The sequence below is a fragment of the Mauremys mutica genome, chromosome 8 (genome assembly GCF_020497125.1).
Source record: "Mauremys mutica isolate MM-2020 ecotype Southern chromosome 8, ASM2049712v1, whole genome shotgun sequence".
NCBI lineage: Eukaryota > Metazoa > Chordata > Testudines > Geoemydidae > Mauremys > Mauremys mutica.
Window position 1 is genome coordinate 99,080,867 of NC_059079.1, and position 22,643 is coordinate 99,103,509.

The 22,643-nt window shown below is 46.2% G+C and overlaps 1 protein-coding gene across 7 annotated transcripts in view; it reads left to right on the top strand.

Annotated features, from left to right (window-relative positions):
• JADE2 (jade family PHD finger 2) overlaps positions 1–22,643 on the top strand; it is a 210,528-nt gene that overhangs the window by 153,550 nt on the left and 34,335 nt on the right. For 6 of the 7 annotated variants that reach the window (XM_045026036.1, XM_045026037.1, XM_045026034.1 and 3 more), the window contains 3 exons: positions 13,083–13,294; positions 18,353–18,520; positions 20,044–20,160. In XM_045026036.1, coding sequence (XP_044881971.1) covers positions 13,083–13,294; positions 18,353–18,520; positions 20,044–20,160 — 497 coding nt within the window. Of the gene's footprint in view, positions 1–6,121; positions 6,397–13,082; positions 13,295–18,352; positions 18,521–20,043; positions 20,161–22,643 lie in introns of those variants that run through there. The other variant, XM_045026039.1, reaches the window with a different exon arrangement.

Here is a 22,643-nt window from a genome sequence, read left to right on the forward strand (position 1 = left end):
GCAGGGAAAGGCACTGTAGCCAATAACCACTCCATTAAGCCATCCAGTCTCTTATGAGCCTGCTCTTATCAACATAATATGCATACCTGTATATTATAACATAACTGTATTACAGTTGGCTTTCATGGGTCACCTTGGTTAACTCAGCCAGCCTTTGTCTGAGTGTAATGACTCTGACACACCTCAGTCAGCTGGTGCAGAGCCCAAGCTCAGCTCATAACTTCTCTGAGCAAATTTCCAATCCGTTGCACAATCTCCAATATGGCTTAATTAACCATTTTTTATCCCTTTGGGAGGGGCAGCAGAGATTAAATTGAGCGGGCGTTTACTGAGCCACAGCTCTGCCTACAAGTGGTCTGATTCCCCTGATCACTGCACTTGTGCTAACGGTAACAGCTGATTAGAGGCACTACCAATAACTTCCTCACATTAGGCAAACACCTTTTCCCTTGGAAATAGAACCATTGCACAGCCGATGGAATGGAGCGTAAGGCTTTAGAGAAAGGTTCCCAGATGACATTCAAAGTGGGGGCATGAAACAAAACAGTTGATCGGTCAGAGTCTCTTCACTGAGCTTTCACTGGGAAGTGAACCTGCTACCTCATTTTTATGCTTCACTAGATATGATTTTAATCATCAGGATTTTTAAGGGATATTATTGTCTTTTTGGATCTAAATCTGATTCTTGTAAGATCCGGAAAGGAATATACTATAGCCAGACTTACACTCCTAACTAGGACATAGCTATATTGTTCTCTTTCTGAACCCTAAACAGTATGGAAATCAAGTTAATCATCTCAGAAGGAAGAAAACTGACTTGAGGGTTTGAACTTGTGGCAGTTTAAGTGTTATAGATTTGATACTTAGACCACTAAGCCACTGCTCTATGTAAGAGTTATAGTTTGTGAGGCATTAGCTATGTACTGTATCTCATTAAAGTGCCATTGTCCCAGGGAACACCACTATCTTACACAGGCTGCAACAGCAGGCCAGTGGTTAATTCTCATTCACATCAGGCCTTTCATCTGAGGATCTCATAGCCTTTCAGAAGCCTTAGGTCTGAGTCTCCGCTCACCCAAGTTTTACACTAGAGTAATTCCATTGACTTCAGTGAAGCTACTCCTTATTTACACTGGGGTGAGGGAGTGGAGAATCAACCCTAGTGGGTCTCAGGACAGCCCTGTGAAATAGCTATGATTTATTATCCCCCTTTAGAGGGGCAGGGGGTTACACTCTGGGATAGTGGTGGAGTCAAAAATAAAACCCTGGACTCCTGATATATAGTTCCCTTCACTAACCCCATCCCAGTGCTTCTGTCATTGGCTGTCTCCTGGGTCTTTTTCAGATCTTGCTTACCCTGGTTCTATACTGGTGTAACTCCATTGACTTCTCTGGTCTTAATCCTGATTTACCCTAGGGTGAGTGAGAGCAGTATTAAGACCTCTTTTTTTGTTTGTTTTTTTGCTCATACCATTTGGGAGAGGGATTCTTCTGCATCTGTAGGATGAAGATACCAAGGGGCCTTCTGTCCCCACAATGCAGTATGTTTCACATATGCCGCTCCCAGTGGGAGGTGTGGAGCCCTGTCCTTTTTGTAGTGGGTTCCATTTCCTTTAAATGACTGACTGACTGACTTCCCCCTTTTAATTGCCTCCCCACCATCCTGCTGCCATAAGGGATTGTTAATGTACAAAGGCTTTCACTGGAATCTTCTGCTAGTCATCTACTGTTAATGGCCATAATGGACTATTTACCCCTGTGTAATCCATATGCAGAGCTCCCACGTTGTGTGGTTTCACAAAGATGTTCAGCTCTGCAGCTGAATCCAGGCTTGCGGTAGTTATTGTTAATCAGTTGAGAAAGCTTATCTCCATTAATAATTCAGGCTCTGTTTGTTTGGATTTTTGTTTTAGAGAAATCTTGCCAGTTTGGGGCTGTTTTATAACATATCTGTACGGCAGCCCACAAAAAGCATTCATGGGTACTGTGTGCGTGAATGAGAACATAAGCTCATTGCACAATCATTTTAAAGGTGGACTTGTTTGATGATAATAGAAAAACCAGCAAATCTTCCACCACTTCTCATTGTATTAACAATTTACAAGTGAAGGACATTTAGTACACAGAGTGGATGCATATCTACAGCGTGGAAGTATCTTGAGAACAGATTTAGGGCCAGATGCTTGTCTCAATTACAGCAGTGTCAGTCCGGATTAACTCCGTTGGTGTAAATGAGAACAAAATGTGGCTTTTCGTTATTTACTATTCACGACCAGCAGAGCAAACGCCATTTTGCAAATGGATTTGCCTTCTTTTTTTATTTCAGTCATTGGGATGGATTCTTAATGACCATGATGATACTAGGCACCTAAAGGCCCCGGCTGAGTTTGTGATCCCATTGTGCTAGGCACTGTACAAACACATAGTAAGAGACTGTCCCGTCCCTAAAGAGCTTGCAGTCTAAATAAAGAAGGCAGGCACAATGTGGAAGGGGAAACGAACACACAGAGAGGTGTGGTAAATAAGTGACTTGCTAGAGAATGGCAGAACCAGGATTAGAGTCCAGGTGGCCTCACTCTAGTGCTTTATCCACTAGTCAATACAGTTTCCACTTACCCCGTTCCACCCAGATCCAATTAGTGAAGACCTGCGTGGGCTTATCTGAGAGCAGAAATGGGCCAATAGAGCTTTATTGGGCTGATTGTTTTATTTCTGGGCTGCCCATGAAAAAAGTTAGAAGGACGACTCTGAGAGTCAGATTCCGAAACTCGTATTCCAGTTCAGGAGCATTTTACTCCGTGAGTAGTCTCATTAGCTACAGCCAGATTACTCAGGGAGTAATGTACAATTGCATATGAGTGAAGGTATCAGAATCTGTCCCAGAAATGGCAAAAGTTAGGCAGTGGGTCACAAGGGAAGAAGAATAAAAAAAAAGAAAAAAGAAAGATACTTAAAATGATAATCCAAATTAATTTTGTGTGAAAATAGCTTTAGCCTTTCAGCTTATCTCGCCAAAGCCTGCTAGGGAAGCTAGAAGTATTTGCAGGTAGTTGTTCCGTAACCATTTGCAGAGGTGACCCCCTGAAAATGAAAGCATTCGATGATTTAACTCCATACGGAGACAGAGCTTGCAGGAGCACCCCCCTACTGTTACCTTACAAATAGGTTAGTAGGATCAACAGTGGAAATGTAGGTTTTAGCTCTCTTGATTTTATTTGTTTTAAGCAGGATCAGTTTTTCTGTGTAGTTGTTTATTATTTACATAAACTCTTTAAAATAAATGCATCAGTTTCAAACAATATTCAGAGCCTGGCTGGTGGAAGGGATGTAGCTTTAATCAGAAGTGCCCCAGGACAGCTCTGCGAGTGAAAAGCATTATTGCAGAAAGACAGCAGATTATTAAGTGGCTTCTAAAACACTTTGCCATCATCTGAAATTTGAGCAATAATTGATGTCAGTGGGTGACATAAAGGGTGATAATTGGTTCCTGTAAATCTTTTAAGTGTATTAGCAGGATATGATTATAACAAAATACCTAGAAGTTTTGCTGCATGTGTTTAGCTCATATGCAGATTGTATGTTTATTATTTATTTTATTGGTCACATTGTATATTAAAGTTCCATTTATAAATGGTTCACATATGATGATGAGATATCATAAGCATGTTGTAGAACATGGATAGTTTGGGTTGTAGATAGTTATAAACATTTAAGTAGAAGATCTTATTGACTGTTGTAAGCCATAGTTATGAGCAAACTGTTCACCTGGTGGAGTCTATAACAATTAATTAATCAGTTATTGAAACATTTATTAATAATTAACCCTTTATAAAATGATACCTTAATATAAAATGTGAGCACTTTATTTGTTGACGTGTCTGTGCCGTGCATCACAGCAGTACCTGAGCACTTCTCAGCACCCGTGGGAGGGAAGGAAGTATTGTTACTCCCCTTTTTACAAACGGGGAGCTGAGGCACGTAGAGCTTATGTGACCTTCCTACAGTCACGTGTTAATTTTGTGGTGGAGCCAGGAACAGAACCCACGCCGCTTAACACCAATGAATGACAACCACATGGACACTGGGCTGAGTTTTCAAAGCTGCGTAGGGGATTTAGATGCACAGCTCCCATTGTAATTAATAGGAGCTATGTATCTAAATCCCCTGAAGTGCTTCGAAAAGCTCAGTCTACATCATCACCATTGTGCAGTCGGATCACTTAGTAACTAGAATTCTCTTCACCGAACATCTACAGAAATGTATTTTGATAAGAAAATAACCCTACAAATACATAGCACTTAGACAGCACTTTTCATCTTCAGATTGCTCTGATTCTCAGAACATCGCTGTGGGGTAACTAAGGATCATTATCCCAGCTTTACAAATGGAGACACCAAAGCAGACAATTTTCTGAGTGACTGGCCCAAGGCCATAGAAGGAAACAGTGTTAAAACTGGGATTTGATCTCATGAATCCCTGGCTTCCAGTCCGGTGCGTGAATACTCTCCTTGCTGGCTCGTAAAGGAGTCTATGCTCTTCCATTTCTAATTTGTCAAAGATTATAATAGACCCAGGAGCAACGATCGACTTTCGACTGTTTTGCAAAACTCATTTGAAGAAAAACGGGAGTGGGACAGTGATTTGTTTATTTAGAGAGAGAGAGAGACAGAGAGAGAGAGATGCCAAGGTTTATTGTTTGTGAACCAACTAATGGCACAGCCTGTTGTCTTGAAGATTAAGAACATAAGAATGGCCATACTGGGTCAGACCAATGGTCCATCTAGCCTAGAATCCTGTCTTCCAACAGTGGCCAGTTTCAGATGCTTCAGAAGGAGTGAACAGAACAGAGCAATTTATCGAGTGATCCATTCCCTGTCGTCCAGTCCCAGCTTCTGGCAGTTAGAGGTTTAGGGACACCCGGAGCATGGGGTTGTGTCACTGACCATCTTGGCTAATAGTCATTCAGGGGCCTGTCTTCCATGAACTTACCTAATGCTTTTTTGAACCCAGTTATACTTTTGGCCTTTACAACATCCCTTGGCAACAAGTTCCACAGGTTGTGCGGTGCGTAAAGAAATGCTTCCTTATGTTCGTTTTAAATGTGCTGCCTATTAATTTCATTTGCTGATCCCTGATTCATGTGTTATGTGAAGGGATAAATAACCCTTCCTTATTCACTTTCTCCACACCATTCATGATTTTATAGACCTTATATTATATCCCCCCCTTAATTGTCTCTTTTGCAAACTGAACAGTCCCAGTCTTTTCAGTCTCTCCTCATATGGAAGCTTAAAAGCTGTTCCACATCCCTAATCATTTTTGATGCCCTTCTCTGTCCTTTTTCAAATTCTAATATCTCTTTTCTGAGATGGGGTGACCAGACCTGCACGCAGTATTCAAGGTGTGGATGTACCGTGGATTTATATAGTGACATTATGATATTTTCTGTCTTATTATCTATCCCTTTCCTAATAGTTCCTAACATTCTGTTAGCTTTTTGACTGCTTGTTTGTTCATAGCTGTTTTATTTATTGTTTCAGTAAATTGATTTTAGTAGAGTGCAGTTTTGTTGGCAATAAGTCTCAGTTTTGCAAAAGGTGGCTCCTCCTAAATATTTTTGCCCCAGCATACCAAGTAAATTCAAAGTAGAATACAGAAAGGTAGAGAATGTATTTCAGCAAAAGAATGTCACTGCTTCACCTGGGGTGTGTAAGGGAATGTGTCTAGTAGTTACACTGGTGTCTGGGAAGCCTGGAGTTCTATTCCAGCCTATGCTACTGACTTCCTGTGTGACTTGGATGAGTTATTTTACCTCTTAGACTCAGTTTTCCTACCTCTATAATGGAGCAAATAATATTTACCTACCCTATTTACACATCCTTAATGAGTGTGTGTAAAACACTTTGAGAACTTCAGCTGAAAGGTGCTACATCCCTGTAAGTGCAAAGTATTGTTATTCCAGGGTTTGTGGTAGCTGTTGTTAGTCACTTCAAGGGGCTCTCATCCCGTGAGCCATTAGTACCTTTCTCCCACTTCCTTCAGAATCTGACAAGGAGGCTATGGCTGACCTCACAATGACGAGGTAGAGTCAGTGCTACTTGTGGGTTGGCCTGTAGGGAAATGTATGAGAACTGGGCCTCTAGTCTCTCCACAGAAATGGGCTGTCATCTGAGTCAGAAGTGTGGTAACCCACAGCACTGGGGCCTCCAGGATTTGATGGGGATGAGGCAAAAGGTTAATTCTAGTAGAGGAACATGATGGGATCCTTAGGAATCTGTCAGTGGTGTACATGACCCCACAGTTATGTGGATAGGGAGAAAATGAGTCTTTGTAGAATAGTTCCCTGTCACACGCCCAGAAGGCACATATATGTTAGGAGCCAGGTCCAAATAACAGGTATGTGTTGTCCTTTTCTAAGTCATATCTGGAGACCTTCTGGAGTGAGTTATAGTCTGACAACTCCTCCACCTCTTCCGCTTCCTTCCTTCCCCTCTGTGGGATGCTTAGTTTGGTTGGGTTCATGAGGCCGCTTTCTCCTCCTGGCCTGTGCAGTGGTGTCCCAGTCTGGGAAGGAAGAGGCTATCAGCTTCACCTTTGATCGTGGACTGCCAGAGGAGGACATGGAAACTGTACTTTTCAACTTGCATAGGTTCTACAGCATCATCCCATCAGGAGGATGAGGTTCCTGTCACCACAGCGAGGGAAGGAGTATGGCCTCTAAGGGACGTTGTCCATCTAATAGAAGCACCGAACACTCCCCAAGATTCTGGGGATCTTTCCACAAGTTAATCCACACATATACCAGAGGCGGGGAGGGCAGAATGTCTTGCCAGTTCCTATAGTAAGCTGGCAGTTGAAGTGTCCTGCTGGCGATGGGACCGTGTAGGCATGGTGAGGGCCTGTATTTTGCTGGGAACATGAGATTAGGGCAGCACTGGAGGCGTCATGTAAGATAATGGAGGCGGGAGATTGTGCCTCGCTGTCCCTCACTGAATCCTCAGAGCCCCAAATCCAGGACGTTCCTGTAAAGGGAAAGATGGGGCTTATCCTCATCTCCTGTCACTTCCACACATAGCTCAGTGGTTTGAGCATTGGCCTGCTAAACCCAGCGTTGTGAATTCAATTCTTGAGGGGGCCATTTGGGGATTAGTCCTGCTCTGAGCAGGGGGTTGGACTAGATGATCTCCTGAGGTCCCTTCCAACCCTAATAATCTATGATTCTATGCAGTGCATTCTGGCCATTTATACAGGCTCCTTCCTGCCCACAGGTGTATTTTAATAGGATGACTTGCCCCTGTATCTCTTACTCTCAGACAGTCAGATAATGACTGGGAATGAGTGACCCTGACAAGCTGTTCAGGTTCATTTCAGTTCATATCAACACCCAGAAGTTCTAGTTTGCTCATATGAAAAGTGCTGAACTTACTTGGTGTATAAATGGGCCTAGTTAGAAATTCCATGAGGACACGCATCAGAAATGGCCATCCCCAGCATACTCAGCATTCAAATATCTGAGAAGGGGATCTGGATGGCCTCATGGAAAGGGTAATAGACATAGAGCCTTTTACTTCTTGGCTAGTGTTTTGAATAGGACCCCCAGTCTGGCAGTGTTTATAGAGGCATGAATATTAAACACTCACTTCCAGACGTGGTCGCTGTAGGTCAGGGTCAAGGTTCATAGTCAGAACAGTGTAGGTTCTGCCAGTAGGTCTTAACTGAATAAAAACCTATTTCTCTTGAGCTACGTTTGGAATCCATAAACCCGATTCTGATCTCAGTAATTATGTGCGTAAATATGGAATAATTCCATGGACTTCATTGGACTTATTCAGTGTCACCAAGATCAGAAACTTTTTCCTTTTTCATCATGCCATGTTGAAAATAACAGTATCAGCATTGTATACAGCATGGGATATTTTGGTTGGGTATTTTTTGTATTTTGCTGGACACGCAATACAGATAGCAACTTTCTCTGCCAAAAAGACAATTTTATGAATGGAGCTTAATAGTGACAACTTTATATGATGCAGAAGAAGATAAACAGGGCATAAATGAAAAAGAACTTCGCCTTCAGGCCCCAATGTTTAGTGATTCATAAGCCATTAATTTCTTTGTACACATCAAGTAAAATTGTCACTTCAGTAGACTCCATGGTATTCTGAATAGAGCTTGGCAAACTAATTCCACATGTAATTACATCTATATTGAATTACTCTTGGGGGAATTCTGTGCCACTGCATGTGCACAGAATTCATGTCCCCTGCATATTTCTTTGCTTCCCCACAGAAAAATGACTTTCTGACAGGGAACCAAAGGGAAGCTGCAAGAGCAGTTATGCACCACTTCCTAGCAGTGCAGGTACATCGTTTCAGGCACCCAGAGCAGCCAGAGGAGAGGTAAATCACCACGGGGCTGGGGACATCCCAGCCAATGGCTCCTACCCTGAGACAGGATCAGCTTCTAGTCCCAGTTGAGCTGGAGGCAGGAGAGGATGGGACTTCCTCTTCCCCTGCAAGGAGTGGCTGGGGCTGTATCAAACCCATCCCCAGAAACCTCCCCTAGCTTCCTCCCCCGCTCGCTCAGCTGCAGGGGTAGGGGTCACTGTATGGGGAGCTGCTCCTCCATTCACCCAACCCCATGCATCCGGACCTCCCATACCCAGACACCCCTGCCAAGCCTCACCCCATGCACCCAGAACCCTCTTAACCCTCCATACCCAAACCCCACCCCACTGAACCTCAGTCCCTGCATCTGGAGCCCCCCTGCACCCAGACTCCCTGCCTCCAGGCCCCCACCCCTACACCCAGACCACCCCCACTGAGCTCCCTGCACTCAAACCCCAACACTAATGAGCTCGCCCTGAGCCCCCACATCCAGACCCCATGCCACTGACCCCCAGCTGGCTGCACCCAGACTCCCACCCCACCAAGCCCCACTCCCCCAGCACCTAGACTCCCCCGCTGAGACCCCCACACCCAGACCCCTCCACTGAGACCCAACAACCTTCACCGGGAAGCCCCTGCAGAGTCCCATTGCACCTGCACCTGGAACCCCCCCAACGAACCTCTGTGCATCCAGATCCCCCCACACCTAGACCCCCCCACTGAGCTGCCTGCACCCAGATTGTCCCACACAGAACCCTCTCACCCCACACCTGGATTCCCCCACACTGAGCCCCTTCATACTTGGATCCTGCCTGGTTGAGCCTGTCTGCCCCACACCTGGTGCACCTGGTGCAGAGGGGCAGGGCCAGGGTGTTTCTGGGGCAGGTCCAGGCTTCGTGTTATGTTAGGGTTGGGTGCAGCCTCACCGCTGAATCCGTGTCCCAGGAGCGGGTGCTGGGGGAGATGCAGGGTGATCTCCCACTTTTGTGTGGCCAGTGGTCCCCACTGCCATGCTGGAGTCTCTGCATTTATTTATTGACAAATAAAACTTGCAGAATTTTAAAATATTGTGCACAGAATTTTTAATTTTTTGGCACAGAATGCCCTCAGGAGTACCAAAATGTATGTTTGTTTATGCATGATTCATAGATATGCCATCTAAAAAATGAAACATTTAAAAAAGTGATGAGCGAGTGCTGATTCATTACTGGTGTTGTAAATTCCACATGCCGTTCAAAGGCTGAATTCTGCTCCTGGGTGCATGTCCAAAGCTCCATTGAAGTCAGACTCGCTTTCAAAGCTAAGTAGGACATTTGGTTTTTAAGCAGTGAGGTGGGAGAGGTTTGACATCAACACGACCTTTCCTGTGGGTTAGGCTGGCAGTGACAGGGTATCACTATCAATTAAAAATGTACAACCTTGCATAGGAAAACGGGCTGTAACAGATGGGGGAGGAATATAGAGTTGCAGTTATGAGAAGTTTGTTTCCACTTGGAGTGTAATGGGTACTCTCCAGGTGCCAATGTGATCCTGACTCCGGAGTTTGGGTCAGTTTTAGGTTTCCTATGGAAACCACCTTCCCTCTTTCCCCTACTTCATGAATAGCAAACACTTAATCATACTCTTCATAGTCATTTCTTAGCTGCTCAGAGGCTGCTCTAGACGCAGCAAGCCGGCTCTGTCAGGTGTGATATGCAGAAAACTCTTCTGCTTCTGTCCCCAAGGAACAGAAAGAGATTTTAATAGTGACTTTCATTTCCGAAAGAGTGAAAAACAGAGGCTGAAACATTTGCTCCAATAACAAAGTTGTTGAAATGGTCTGTTCCTAAAGGGACCCTGGCGAAGTAAAATTAATGAGCCAGGTTTTCACACAACCCACTCTCCCTGCACTGGAAGAATAAGGTGCACCATCCTTAAGGATGGCACATTCCCTTTTGGCGATCCCCTGTGGTGGTGCAACTCCCAACCCAAGGTATTGGCTACATCTAAGCTCTGAAGCATGAGGCGTCGTGAACCAGATTGCCAATGAAGGGTGCTTGAAATGGTTACATGATTGCAGCTCTCCAAATGCCTGTGAGGCACCATGTGCCAGATTTGGGCTCTGAAAGGATCACACATCCATCCAGTGGGCTTGCTCGCAATAAAACAGGTAACGTCAGGCTTCTTTGCATGTTGTGGCATAACAACTCAAGCGCTTGAAAGGGCCCCGATAGGGAATGGGATTGACTGGCTTAGATTGACACAGATGTGTAAAATGCCAATCCAGAAGTTTGCATAGACTTGTCAGGCCAAAGAAAACGGTGCCAGTGGAAGAGCGTGGGAGGAGAACTTAAAAAGCCAGACAATGGCCTGTTTGTTTGCCCACTTCTCCCTACATGTGCCCTCAATACCTGAGAGGTTTTTTTTCCAGCATGTTATTGGATCATTGGGACTTGGTGCAAAAGGAACACATCCTGCAGGCCTTATTAGCAAAACTCCTCTGGAAGCCATTGGGAGTTTTGCCTGAGGACATGGGGCTGAATCCTGGTCATGTTGATATTCCTGGAAGCTTTGCCACTGGCTTCAGTTGGGCTCAAAATTTAGCCCTGGGTGAGAACTTCAGAATTTGGTTCCATGTTAGTTCAGCATACAAAAACTGTGCACCATATAGCCACTTAACTTTTTAACATGAATTTATCTTTGTCTTTTTCCCTTCACTGTTTAAAAATCAAGAATTGTTCCCCTGCTGCCCAGCAGCAGGGAAGGTAGAAAACCTCTATAACAAGTACTCTGCAGTAATCTACAGTAATGGTCCCAACCACTGTAGCTACTCTGTTGTAAACTGAAGTGGCTTGTTACTATAATTGTCGAAAATTGCAGTGTTTTGTTTTGTGTTTTTAAATAAAGGAATCCTGGTATACTGAAGCATCACAAGTCAAGTTCCGCTGTTGCCTTTGTACATATGACAGGTCCCCCCTCTGATCACTATTATATATTAAATAATCTAGCCCACTAGAGTTCAAAGCTTAAATTGCTACTGTAGCCCTTCAATGTTTAGTTGGAAATCACCTTCTCCATACCACTAACAAATATTCCTGACCTATGTGTGTTGGTTTTGTTAAAATTCTGCGTTCTCGCGCCTCATGGAAAACATCACATAGACTCTGTGGATGTTTTTTTAATTTTGCTTTTTTCTTTCCTTCATTACCTGAAGTGACCAAATGCTGTTTGTAACATCCTAGTTGTTGTGCAGACGGCTATGATCTTACAATCAGGTGAGGGGAGAAACAACAGGAGAAGATGAATTCCTAAGCAAAAAAAAATCTGCATTTCATGGAAATATCCTTAGCATTCTGTGGGGGAGCAGCAGGATTATTTGCAAATAGGGGAAGGTGAACCACAGTTATTGTGTACTTAGACTTTCCATGAAGATAAAGGGCTGTGTCCTGCCATTGATCAATGAGCTGAACTCTTATTGACGTCCGTGCAATGGCAGGAACTGGCTTAGGAAGAAGCACCTGAAGTGGAAGATGGTGAGAGACTGAATTCATTGGAATGCTGTTCAGCAATGGCAACATTTCACTGTCAGCAAGCTACTGGGGTAGTATCCCCATGGTAGCAGTGATTAAGGATATGTCACAGTCACTATGGAAAAGTGGTATCATCCCCATATTAGGGGTTGTCTCTGAGGATAAGCCTCTGGTGGAAGTGTCCTCGCCACTAGTTGTCACTAGAGGTGCTAGTACAAAAAGTGAGACAACAAATACAAGCCCAAACCTCCCGTGTAACTGACCTTCTGACTGTATTTGTACTGACCACCCGCTCCTGGGACCCCCTGCCCATAACTGCCCCCTGGGATCCCACCCCCTTATCCAACCCTAACCCGATCCCTATCCCCTGACTGCCCTCCCGACCCCTATCCATATCCCCACCCCCTGACAGGCCCTCCAGGACTCCCACTCCCAACCTTCCCTGTTCCCCATCCCCTGACCGTCCCCCCAGAACCTCCACCCCATCCAACTACCCCTCCTCCCCGACTGCCCCAAAGGACCCCCGCCCCCCACCCCCTTACCAGCAGTAGGAGGCCACAGCCGCGATACCCAGCCAGAGCCAGCTGCACTCGCGACGGCATGGCTGTTGGGGGGGAGGGACGCTGGGGGAGGGGCCGGGCCATCCAGCCAGGAGCTCAGGGGCCGGGCAGGATGGTCCCGTGGGCCGGATGTGGCCTGCAGGCCATAGTTTGCCCACATCTGCACTAAAGGGTCAATTTTCACAGTCTTAACAAATAAAGCATTGACTTTGCAATGCCAAAGCTTGTCTGAGCCCTTCCTGCAGCAAGCATCTTTGCAACACTTGTCTCCTTGAACATTTAAACTGTCAGACCTAATTATCCGCACTGGTTCAGCTGAATGGAGTTTTTTCCTCTCTGCCAGCAGCAATATTTTGAAACATAAACTGTATCCACAGTTAGAAGCAGCAGTTTTCTGAATCACAGATCTTATCATCGTCATGAATTCGCCTTTTAAGTTAAAGCCCAAAGTGTCTCCTTTGTGAAATACGGCTTTGTGCAAAGACTCTCCAAAGGGAGGGCTCTGCCTGCTTCACCCCAGCAGGCAAAATGTCCTAGGGACAGCAGGGCTGGTGGCCTTTTGTTTTTAAGAAGCAAGATTGGTTTAATTGTGAAGCATCAGTGTCATTACTCTGCCTCTTGCCTTTCAGAAAAGCCACAGCTGGATGAGATCACCTTGGAGAGAGTGCTGGAGGAGCTGGAGACGATGTGCTACGAGAACATGAACATTGCCATTGAGACGGAGGAGGGCCTGGGCATTGAGTACGACGAGGACGTGGTGTGCGACGTGTGCCGGTCCCCGGAGGGAGAGGATGGCAACGAGATGGTTTTCTGTGACAAGTGCAACGTCTGCGTGCACCAGGTGAACGACGTCTCGTCGTACGTGGGCCAGCGCTTTCAGCCTGATGCGTGTATCTGGCCTTTGATTAGCTAGAACAAACACAGGCTTGACATTAAAAGTCTGAAATAGCAAAGCATGGTGCTGGCTTGGGCACCCTTTGCCATTCCTGCTGTGACCAGAGAGCTTTCACCCCACCTCTGCACCTCAGATAAACTTCCTGGGGTCCCTTCTCTGAAAGGATTGTGCACGGGGCGGAATTCTTTGGTCCTTACTCGGGGTGGTACAGAGCTGCAGGAACCCAGAGCACACACCTGAGAGGCACTGTGCCTTAATGGGAATGCAGAGCACAAAGCAACACGAAGGAGTGGGCACAGCCGGTATTGCTCTCCTTATGCCAGTGGTTCTCAAGCAGGGGTACGTGTACCCCTTGAGGTACCCAGAGGTCTTTCAGGAGGATGTCAGCTCATCTAGATATTTGCCTAGATTTACAACAGGCTACATAGAAATCACCAGCGAAGTCAGTGCAAACTAAAATTTCACACAGACAATGACTTGTTTATACTGCTCTATATATTATATTAGAGTTTCTCGACCTGGGGGTGGTGACCCCCAGGGGAGCTGCGGGATGGGTTTAGGGAGGTTGCAAGTGCAGGGCTGGCATTAGGAGTGGCAGGCAGGGACCCCACGGAGCTAAGATACAAGCTGAAGCCCAAGCCCTGCTGCCCGGGGCTGAAATCGGACTCCTGAAGCGGGTACAGTAGTCTGGAGAGACTGAGAACCACTGCCTTATGGAATGCAAACCAGGCTGCTATGGAAGGGGCAGATCATTGCGCATTCTCCTCCTCACCTTCCTGCCCACTTACGAGCGCTCTGGCACTCTCTCTGCTCTTCTCCACAGAGTAGGGAGGGAGCAGAGGGACTGTAGTTCTGCCTACTCCTTCCCTGGGACATGCATTAGGAGGAAAGGTTCCTTGCACCCCTGCCCCACACGTTGCCTATGGGCCAAACAGCAGCTGGCTCTCAGCTTTGACTTAGTAAGTCTCTCTTGGAATCCTGCAGGGCTTTGTCTGAGTAAAGACGGCAGAAAACACGAGTAAAGATGTCATGGTTTGGTTGTGATGCAGCAAACCTCACAAGTGCATGGTACACAGTGCACATCCCTAGGTTCATAGTGGGACACGCTTTGCCTCATGACACCGTGCCTGGCACATCCAGAGACCAAAAGAGGGGTTCATAGACTCTCTGTTCATCTAATATTTGTCTATCTTCTTACCTTTCCCTGCCCTGTGTTTGTCTGTACCCACTGCTATTTATCATAGGCTGTGCCTTTCCCTAACTATTCTGCAGTCTTTTGTCTTCTTGTTTTGTCTGCTACCTCCTATTCTTTGCTACTTTTTCACCCCACCCTTTCCATTTAATGTGCCAGCTCTTTCTCTCTCCCCATTAAACTGCTCCCATGGGAGCTGTAATGACCATGAGTGCCCAGAATATAGATGTGGCTACAGAGGGTCTCTTTTATGCATCAGTTGAGGTGTGCTTATTGCAGAACTGGACAGAGCATTAGTCTGTGCATTGCAGGCAACCCCCCTGCATTGGCCAGAAGGAATGACCAGTAGGTTTCTCCTCACATCTCTCTTCTGTGACGCTGATCTTATAGCATTGCACTGTGTGTATAAGCAACCACCCAGATTCAGTAACATTCTCTCACGTGGCAGGGTTTATAGCCCAGCCTGTTGTCGGAATGCAGGATTGGATTGGATTGGATTTCTTTTTTTTTGCCTGAATATTTGTTTTGTAGAATTGAGTGTTAACGCTCCAAGTACTTGCTGTGAGGAAGGAAGAAATATGATAGTATCTTGTGCACTCATTTGTATGTCTGTGTGCATGCCATTTTGTGCAGGAGGGTGTGTGTGTGAGTGGGTGTGTGTATGCTCACATGCTCTAGAGAAGCCAATTTTCCTATTAAAAAAAAAGCCAAACTGAGTAGAATTTTCAGAAGCACCTAAATGACTTAACAACCTAAATCCCATTGAGTTTCTATGGAACTTAGGCTCTTAAATCACATTGGTGCTTTTGAAAATGTTACCCACTGTCACTTCAAGGGAAAGAAAATTATTTAGGTCCACAAAGATCATGTCAGCCATCAGATATAGATATTGATTAGCTGAGTTTGAGGCATCCGGTGTAAACGAAGGATACCTCTTTAGATTCGATTACATACAGTATTTGAAGGTGTCTCTCTTTAAATGGGTCTGGTGCTGAACTTCGCTGGCAGTATTTGTATCAGAGCTTCTGGGAAATGGGGGAGCTTTCAAGATACTTGTTGTCAATGTAGGAGGATGTTTTGGATGGTTTTCATCAGTGAATCAGATTCTGCAGAATATCAAGATGATTCAGAATTTTCATTACAAACCTATGGTGGAAAATCCAGGCATGGAAACAGCGCACCTTTCCCATGCAACACAGGCATGGAAACAGCACACCTTTCCCGTGCAACACAGGCATGGAGACAACACGCCTCCCCCATGCAACACAGGCATGGAGACAGCACACCTTCCCCGTACAACACAGGCATGGAAACAGTGCACCTTCCCCGTACAACACAGGCATGGAAACAGTGCACCTTCCCCATACAACACAGGCATGGAAACAGCACAACTTTCCCGTGCAACACAGGCATGGAGGTAGCACAACTTCCCTGTGCAACACAGGCATGGAGACAGCACATCTTCCGTGTTTAACACAGGCAGGGAGACAGTGCTCCTTCCCCATATAACACAGGCGTGGAGGCAACACGACTTCCCTGTGCAACACAGGCGTGGAGGCTGTGCACCTTCCCCATGTAACACAGGCGTGGAGGCAGCATATCTTCTCCATATAACACAGGCGTAGAGGCAGCGCGACTTTCCCATGCAACACAGGCATGGAGACAGCATGACTTCATCGTGCAACACAGGCGTGGAGGATGTGCACCTTCCTCATATAACACAGGCATGGAGGCCAACATCAGGGAGGATTTTGCTCTTCAATGTATGTGCCATGGCCGCCTGAAAGCAGAATGTGGCAGCTAAGTAGCATTTACTCATGCGAGTAGCCATAGGGGCTTCATAGGGTCCAGTGGGTCTACTCACATGGGCGGGAGCTTCTTCCACAGGTAGGGGCTGCAGAATTAGACTCCAGTGGCCTGATCCCATGCCACTGAAGACAAGTTGAGCCTTTCCATAGACTTCAGTGGCCTTTGAATCAGGTCTTAAATTATCAGCTAAGTCTCCTGCCAGACCTTTACACTAACTCTAAGCTATTTTCTGGCCAGTGTACATCAGGGTAGCGGGCCCTGTGAGTCTATTCCTTACCTAATGCCCTGTCCCGCTGCATCCCCCATCACACATTTCTAACCTCTATTTGAATTCTCACACAGTGCTAACGGGCCATGATTTCCCCACTCCCATGAGAGAACATGGTTACACCCCCCAGTAATGAAGGAGTTGTCATGTCAGGTGGGCTGTGTTTCCTCTGGAAAGAGCAGCATCTGGTTCCTGCTGCATGGCCCGTCACATCAGGCAGGCAGGCTGAGCAGATAGCCTGTCTCGCCCCTGTGTATCTTACCTACCAAGGGCTGATCCTGCCTGCACAGCGGGTCACCATCATTTTCTGTGCGCCATCAGATTTTATGAACCCTCTAAAAATGAGAGACAGAGACTTTGATAAGATGGGAAGATGGAATGAGCTGATCTTGGTCTGTGCACCTCAGAGTGCTTTTGTACATCTCCCTCTCAGGCTGATCTCAGGTGGAGATCTCCAAGAAGTGCCGATGTCCACTTCGCAAGGGAAATGTATTTTCATTTGAAGATTTTGCAGTTAGCTCCTTTTCATACCTCCAAGCAAGAGACAGTGTGCAGCTCATAAATGGCTATTCCGTGTAAGAACAACACTGTGCTGTGATGTTGCTTCTGTGCCATTTGCAGAAACGGGAATGTCAGGAGGATGAACATTAAAGGCAGTTGAGTGGGAATTCCTCTCTCTTTAAGAGTTTGTTCTTCTAACTTTACCTCTGGCCAATGAAATCCATGCTCTTCAAACACTGTGCTTCCAGGATGAATGAGCATGGAAGTGAGAAAGAGAGTATTGGATTTTCTTAAAAGGCACTGAAGTAATTGGAATGATTGACATACTAACCTACAAGCCAACTACACCTCTCAACCCACCAGAAGGGAAAGCACAATATCCAGGACACCTTGTGAATTCTGATGCTGCTCGGATTAGAGCTTGGCTGTATCTTTCTGTTAAGTATATGCAACTCACTGAATGGCAGAGGTTCCGGTGGAGGACCTGCAAAAGCCATGTTCTCGCTTATCTGCGTGGGGGAGGGGGGCAGGTTGTCTTAGCACAGCATCACCAACTGTCATGTGGGAGATCAGTGAAATGAATGCTGCCAGTCCTAGCATAATTGGTTTTCTATTACCTTTAAACTTTAAAATGTCTTATTCAGGGGACTGCTAATGAGATAGAGCACCCTCCACTTCTAGGTCACTGATCTGAATAGGACCCAGATTTGGAAGGACTGAAAGCTATTGCTATTCTGGCAGCTGTTCGGTAGCCTGTGTGACATGAGCCTATGGTCTCAGTCTAGTGCCTGATGGACAGATGTCCACATTTCAGTCTGCTGTCTTCACTTGCCCGCTCCATTGATGATCTCAGCAGAGAAATCAAGGCCTGTGAGAGAACTAGTCTCTCAAGAACATGTTAGCAGAGCAGCACTGGGAAGCCTGCACTGCTGCTGGCTGGCATGATGCAAACACGCTTGGGTATTCAGGCCTTTAATTAAACTACATGGCATATCTCTAGGGGCACAACATCAATACAAATCCGATAGATAGATAGATTGATTGATTTAAACCAGTTGTCGCTGATTGATTCATGTCTGCTTTTAATTGTTATGACAATATCCAGATGCCATGGCATTAAGCCACCCATATAAAAATATGCAAGTAAATGAATAAATACATGAGTATATTGGTGGGGTGCCCTTGCAGAGCAGTGTGTGGTATAGCTAATGCAATGTTTCTTGTGTTTGCGTAGGCTTGCTATGGAATCCTAAAAGTTCCCATTGGGAACTGGCTTTGTCGAACCTGTGCCCTTGGAGTTCAGCCAAAGTGTCTACTTTGCCCGAAGAGAGGGGGAGCTTTGAAACCCACCCGGAGCGGGACAAAATGGGTCCATGTTAGCTGTGCCTTATGGATCCCAGAAGTAAGACTTTATTCAACGTGTTCACCAGATGTGGGTGGGATGTGGATTGTAGTTTGTCTTAGCGTGCCCAGTACAGTCAACAACCCTGTACTATTATCACTTGATTCAAGTGTTCAGTGGTAAGGGGCAGGTAACTTGGGCTGGCATTTTCAAAGGAGCCAGTGGAGTTAGACACCCAAATTCCTTTGAAACTACCTAAACCTCCTTATACATAAACCTTTGGAAATCAGAGCCCTGGTGATTTCCAGCACTGATCCCAGAACTTTCACTCGTGTTCTGTGTAGCAGTTCCAAGCTGTGCTCATAAAGTCTGGGCAATATAAGAGCAAGATGCCAAGGCATGGGAGTGAACCAACAGCAGGTACCTACCATCCTGCTGTCTGTACCTACCCTTTCTGCTTGTATCCCCTGGGGAATGTCATTCTTGCTTATATCACAACTTCAGTGTTAATCTCTCCACATTACTGAGCAATCCTTTACCAGGAGGACTATGTAGGGTTTTTTTATTACAGTGAACTGATAGATGACTTAGGTGCATGTACAATGCATGCATGCATGGCACTCTGCACTCTGACTGCATGCAGCACATGTGTTCCTGCAAGGGAAGTGATTTGGAGGGTGTGTTTTCGAGCAATGGCTTAGTGGTATTTCCTAGTCCGTCAGCATGGTGTGCCAATAGAACAGCATGGAGTCACACATGTACCAGCATCCGCATTTAGTAGAGAAATAAAGAGTAATGTGGAGTAAGAGTACAATGTAAGTGGATACATAAGGAACAATACAGCAATGGGTATGTGGAATTCTTTAAAGAAGAGTTCAGGCTAAATCACTTTGGGCCCAAGCGTAAGCCCTGTTACATGGCCATCCGGGGCACGAGGGTGCATAAAGAGCTCCCTTGTTCATCTGCGTGGCTCACCCACATGTCAGAGTCTATGTGGGAAGGGGAGCAGCCACTGCCCAGCTGCCATGCCACCTCCTGCACAGGTGTGTGGGGAGTGGGTGGTCGGGGCGGGGAATAGATGGCACTTGAGATCCACATGCCCCCAGCATGCCAGCTGAGGCCCAGGAGCCAGTGCAGGGGGAAGTTAGCTGCACCAGCACAAAGGCTGCCTCAGGTACTTCCCCCCTGGAGAAAGGGAGCAGCAACAGATTGTGACCCTGCTGGGGCAGCTCAGGTACATACCGCCCTTCGCGCAGGCTGGATTGCTAGGGGACAGTTCCACCCTGTTGCGCTCTGCCAGGGAGAGCAGACATGCCCAGCCTCCAGCTGGGTTCGATCACACCAGATCACCATCGATAACAACACACCAGAGAGGAGTCAGCTCAGAGCTGGTATTTGGCCTTACCCTCCGTGTTCCTGCCATTCCGTTCATCTTCAGAGCTGAGTTTTGTCCCATGATGGGTGATGGGAGAGACGGCTTTTAGAAAATCCTCTCATTCTAGCCACCTCAGGGAATCAAGCTCTGCGTTATCCCAGGGAAGATGCGTGATGGTACAAACACATGTACTCTGTGTCGTGACTAGGTTAGCATCGGATGCCCGGAAAAAATGGAACCCATTACAAAGATCTCGCATATCCCGGCAAGCAGATGGGCTTTGTCCTGCAGTCTCTGCAAGGAGTGCACTGGAACGTGTATTCAGGTACGTGACGCTGCTTAATGAAGCCCAGGGCCAGGTTTTGCTCCTGAGAGCTCTTAGAGCCTTGTGCATGCACTGGAGGGCAGGATTTGTCTGTTAGTTTGAGAACAAGTTTTCCTAGTCACTGACAGGTAAGTAACAGCTGGGAGCACAAGAGCCAATCAGTTGCCACCAGTTATTGTTGTTTGTAATGTTTTAATACGTGAAATGCTGCAAATCTAAATGAACCTTGTTTGTTCACCATGATGCCGATGCTATAGTGACTCTGTAGTTACAAGGACTGACAATGGCATTGCTCTAAAGTCAGAAGCCAGCTGTATTAATATTTCACATGCCAGTGGGGCTAGGAATGAAACCTTTCTGCCATTGGAAAGCCAGAAAGCTTAGCTTTCCAGTGCACTTGATTTGAGCCCTACCAGCTCACAAAATAGAATACTTAGAATTTATACACCCCTGTTTGTACCTATTCTATAACACAGTGGATCACAGCAAATATCCTATTCCTTACCCTTCCCACAGCAGTGCTATATGGAAGGACTACATGCTTTCATTTTGTTCTGTGGAAAAACACCGCTGTTACAGAAAGTTCTGCTAGGTCAGGGCACTGACCCCAGGAGATCCTGCTCTGACTGTAGTGGTGAATCCCTTATCAGCAGGTGCAGAGGGCTCTGACTGCCAGGGCCGCCCAGAGAATTCAGGGGGTCTGGGGCAAAGAAATTTTGGGGGCCCCTTCTATAAAAAAATTGCAATACTATATTCTCCTGGGGGCCCTTGTGGGGCCCACGGCAAAGTGCCCCACTTGCTCCCCTCCACAGGTGTCCCTGGGAAAAATAAACCTTCCGCATTTCGGCACAAACCCAGATTTGAGAAAACCTCTTTACAAGGTATCACCGGTTCTCAGCATCAGCTAGTGCTAAAAGGCATAAAGCTCATTAAAAGGGTTGGACAAATATTTTCCATCAAAACTTTTTCTGGATCGAAAACTAGGGCTTTTTAAAAAGCAGAAAAAAAATCACAGACAATGTCTGCTTTCCTTCAAAATTTGTTGTGGTTTTTTAATTGAAAAGCTGAAATTAGTCTGCCAAAACCTGAATATGCTTTGAGGTTTCAAAAGTGTGTGGACAAATATTTGCTTCTTGCTGTATTTGATTGTTTAAAGAAACAATAAAAAAATTCTGCTTAAAAAAAAAATCCAAAACTTTTGAACCACCTCAGCTTGTAACCAAACACCTGAGCCCATCCAGGCAGAGATTTTTCCAGGTTTCTGATACTCTGCTGGCTTCCTTGACTCATATCTGTCTCCATAACTTTGGGTTCATTTAGGTTAGAACATAAGAACAGCCATACTGGGTCAAACCAAAGGCCATCCTGCCCAGTATCCTGTCTACTGACAATGGCCAATGCCAAGTGCCCCAGAGGGAGTGAACCTATCAGGTAATGATCAAGTGATCTCGCTCCTGCCATCCATCTCCACTCTCTGAGAAACAGAGGCTAGGGACCTTACCCATCCTGGCTAATAGCCATTAATGGACTTAATCTCCATGCATTTATCTGTTTCCTAGAGACTGGCTCCATGTGGTCCCTCACAAACTGGAGAAGGTTACTGTGGGTTTTTCTTTACTATAGCTTATGTACATACTCCACAAACTGAGCATTTGAGCTTGTTCCAGAATCTGGGATGAGCCTGTGTTGTCAAAACTGAAATGCTCAAAATAGCACATGCATGTGAATGGACACAGGGTGCTAAAATTAAATTAATCCAGGGGTTCTCAAACTGGAGGTCAGGACCCCTCAGGGGGTCACGAGGTTATTACTGGGGGTCGTGAGCTGTCAGCCTCCACCTCAAACCCTGCTTTGCCTCCAGCATTTATAATAGTGTAAAATATATAAAAAAGTGTTTTCAATTTATAAAGGGGGGGTCGCATCAGAGGTTTGCTATGTGAAAGGGTCACCAGGACAAAAGTTTGAGAACCACTGAATTAACCCCTCTGAAGCCTCAGGGAATGCAGGGGAGGGGGGGTCTCCCTTGGTAGGGTTGGGAAGGATATTGCTCTTCTCATGTGATCCCTCCCCCAGTGGCTAATTTTAAATGAAGCTACTACCCTCCCCTGACATGAATCTCCCTATGGCACTGAAATTACATGTAGACTATACTTTGGCATTTGAGAAGTGAAAGGGATGGCAGCCCTAATGGAAAAGCTAACAGCTTGGCTCTTCTGAAAGCCCCAAACTGCTGAATGAGCTTTAGGGTGGGGAAGGCTGTGCCTCCCAAACAGCCTGGCCCTGCCCCCTATCTGACCCCCACCCACTTCCTGCCCCCGACTGCCCCCCTCAGAATCCCTGACCCATCCTGCTCCTTGTCCTCTCACCGTCTCCCAGAGACCCCCCCCAACCACCACCCTGGGACCCCACCCCTGCTCCCTGTCTGCCCCAACCCTTATCCACCCCCCCTGGAACACCCATAATCCACACACCCCCCATTCCCT